We start from the raw sequence: 3,692 nt of genomic DNA, 5'->3' as shown, positions 1-3,692 counted from the left end.
TTACTCTTGCGATATATGGCAAATGTCTACTGCCCATTTCTGTGTTCTGTTCATTTGTAATTGTTTGATCTATCACAACCGTCTTTGTAAAGCGTCCATGAGCATGCGAAAGGCACTAAAGACATTAAACATTATTATTATTTTTTTATTAAATTATTACCCTTACCCAGGCCAACCCTTGAATGGATGCTTTTATCTTTATATGATGGTAGAACGTTGTTTTTTGCACACTTAATAAGCAGTTCCAGAGCTTTGCAAGCACTGTTTATTTTTTTAACACTGTATGCTTGCGGTCTAAACCAACTCTTCTGCAAACATTAAACTTTTCAGTTTCCAAGTGGTGTAAAATTTATGATGACATTCTGGTGGAGAAAACAAATAACTAATAACAGGCAAATCTGTTACACTTCTAAATATTGATCAGGAATAGAAAATGTTTTGGAGCGCTTTTTATGGTCGCCTATGGCATAGTCCAAACGGATGCATATGTGCCTTGAATTTTTCTCAGAGGGGTACAAGCTGATCTCCCCCTCTACTACAGTGTCCTGCATCACATCCACTGGTTCATCTAAATACAGTACAGCTTGTTTCCAATGCGTCTCCGGTTTGAATGGAGACGTGGAGAGCACCAGGGCCTTCTCCTCCCCCGGGAACGTGACACTGAACCAGACGCACAACGCATGGATGGAGGACGAGCCGAAGCATGCGCATTTGTACACGCCCCGCACATCGTTGAGCTGCTCGAGCGTGACCGTGCGTAAATCCAACTCGGCAAACTTGCACGGATGGGAGAGCACGTCCTCCACCGTCACCGGATTCACGGTGATGTCTTTGTTCATGATGCACTTTCGTGCAAAGTCAGTCATGCAGGACATGTCCACGCCGTACTGTGCCTTAACAGTGCTCCAAAAGTTCAATCGGCCCTCCACCACCATATCGTTTAAGGGGGCGATGTAGAGATCCGCTTTGTACGGTAATATAAGGCCACCGGGTTTCAGCCACTTGTCCCGGGCGAAGAGCACAGAATTTAACATGGATTCGTGGAGCAGCGCGTAGCCCATCCACTCGCTGACAATCACGTCCACTTGTTCGGGTAAATCGATCGTCTCTAGTGTCCCTTTAATAACATCGATCCTGTCCTCCATCTGATTCAGTTTGACTATTTTTATAGCCTGATCGGCGATCGAGCTCGCTTCTACCGCATAAACCTTTCTGGCACCAGCCTGGGCACAAAATAAACTGAGAACACCGGTACCGGCTCCCACATCCAGCACCACTTTCCCTTCTATCGACTTACTGTTTTTAAAAATGCCCGTTCTGTACGCGTTAGTGCGCACGGTGTCCGCGATCATTTCCTCGTGAATGGTCACATCGGAGTAGCTGTCAAAATACATGTAATCCTCTGTGCTCCTGTCCAGTTTTCTTTTCTTGGTACCGTGATGTGACATTTTCCACCAAAGTTTACCACGAGCCTGTTAAATGTTGCCAAGACTTCCGCGTTTGCCGAAATGCATTATGGGAAGTGTAGTGCTTAGCACGTTCGCGCCTCGTTAGAGAGAATTAGCGTTAGCTATGCAATGAACTACACTTCCCATAAACCTTTAGCTCTTTATGGTTTATTTTAAGTCGATTTTACATTTTATTTTTAAGAAGGACATTTTTTAGTCCGTAGAAAAACAGGCAGACTGCTAGTTAGTGCTTTTAAGATTATGTATATATTTTTTTTAGAAATGAAAAAAGCAGTTTGAATTAATGTCTCTGTATGTAATGTAACCCTCTACATGTAACCCATTTTACCTCAGTCTTTCTGATAAATAATTGCTCCACGTGAAAAAAATAGGTTTGATCTTGATCTAGGCTTAAACGCGACTAAAGTGTACCAGTGTATATAATAAACCAAGTTGTTATGCAATTTAAATGCTTCACAATGGCACACAAAATTAAGATTTAAGCTAGATGAATTCTCTGTTTGTTTGTTTTTTAACTGTGAGTGTTTATCAGTTCTGTCTGCCAGTAGTAACAGGACAGATGTTTAGACTGACTGTATATACTGACATAACACTAGGGCTCCGTCTGAGCCAAACTGCATTTTCTACATGACGGATAGCATGAGCTGCTTTTAACCTTAATCAAATAGCACTCACTCTCGGCCATCACTCTTTTTGAACTGTAGTCTACTCACAGACAATAGATATTATTTCTAAATCTGTGTGTTTTTTGATTTTTGCTGATTTATGGTGATAAATGTTCATGGTTAGATTATGAGATCAGGATCTGTTCAGCATTTTCTCTACATTGAATCTCTGGAATAAAAAGAAAAGACATGGGAAAGCATTGTCATTACCCATATTTCATATATTTCCTTTATTAGAAAATAAAATATATAACATCTGGATAAACACATCATCTATTCATAGACAGATGTTGTGAATTACAATGCAGGACAAGATATTTATTATTAATTAATTTTAGATTTATTTAATGGCAGAAACTGTAAGCGGATTTAAAAAAAAAAAATAAAACTAAAGGATGCTTAATGAGAACATTTTATTCATTATTATCATAAAGTGGATATTGTCATAACAGTTTAATATCCTTATAGGATTGATGTCTAAAACAAAATGTAATAATATTGTGTGTGGCATTTATAAGCTCTCACACTTCAGTTAAAACCTAAAATGAAATGGCAGATTTAAGCACTAGTTATGCAACCTTTCATTCTTGTAAATCAATTTATGAAGCATGCTGCATGCAATGTCAAGGTCATGCACGGTCAGAAAAACTTACAAAACTGTACCTTTCTGCCACTGGAGTGGTATCCTCAAAGGTTTCTTTTTGTATGTTTATGGATACACCACACATTGAAATGTCCCTTTTGGGTACAATACCCTAAGGACCTTTTGTGTACCAGTTAAAGGAACAGTATGTAAGAAATTTATATCAATTAATCATAAAATGGCCGTGATATGTCACTAGACATTAAGAAATCATTTTCATTTCAAATACTTCTATCACTGACAACAGTGGTCCGGCCAAGATATTGTCATTTGAAAAGTGGAGTTGCAGCCCTCAACTGATGTTTATGTTGTCATTTTGTGTATTGGCCACCAGTTGTGTGATTGCAGTACCAGTTTTAGACACAAGTTTTGTGATTGCAGTACCAGTTTTGGCCACAATCCTACATACTGTTCCTTTAAATATTATAGATCCTCGGTACAACATTGTATTATGTTTTGTATACCTGAAAAGGTACAAAACGGAGGATACCACACCAGTGACAGAAGGTACAGATTTGAATGTTTCTGTTGGGGTCAGTTTATCGCAAGTAACTTTAGATATGACTTTGCCAAATAAGTAAATGTAAATGTAATGAATTGTGGTGGCAAAGGTATGCAGTGTGAAATGATCAACAGACAGCCAGTCATAAACCACCACCTCATTAAATATTCATAAACTTTGTACAGTTGCAGAAATCCATACGTGTTAAGTTTCAGCATCTGAGGGAAACGGTTAAAAATGGCAAACACTGACATCAACACGTTAAGTCATGAAGAGACACAAGAAGACCACTAGAATGAATAGCATGGACAAGCAGTTATTACATTTACGTTTATTTGGCAGATGCTTTTATAAAAAAGTGACTTACAGTACATCTATATTTATAAATAGTTATTAACATCTTAAAATAGTGC

General features: G+C 38.4%; 1 protein-coding gene across 1 annotated transcript; it reads right to left on the bottom strand.

The window, feature by feature from the left end:
* Positions 1-251: 251 nt before the first annotated feature.
* Positions 252-1,511, bottom strand: prmt6 (protein arginine methyltransferase 6). The gene has a single exon (XM_055182927.2). It carries the CDS (start codon positions 1,446-1,448, stop codon positions 402-404), a length of 1,047 nt encoding a protein of 348 aa, XP_055038902.2. The 5' UTR covers positions 1,449-1,511; the 3' UTR covers positions 252-401.
* Between the last annotated feature and the right edge of the window lie 2,181 nt (positions 1,512-3,692).

This window comes from Misgurnus anguillicaudatus, chromosome 25, assembly GCF_027580225.2.
Source record: "Misgurnus anguillicaudatus chromosome 25, ASM2758022v2, whole genome shotgun sequence".
Taxonomy (NCBI): domain Eukaryota; kingdom Metazoa; phylum Chordata; class Actinopteri; order Cypriniformes; family Cobitidae; genus Misgurnus; species Misgurnus anguillicaudatus.
The sequence above is the reverse complement of the archived record's forward strand: the minus strand, read 5'-3'. Positions and strand labels throughout refer to the sequence as shown.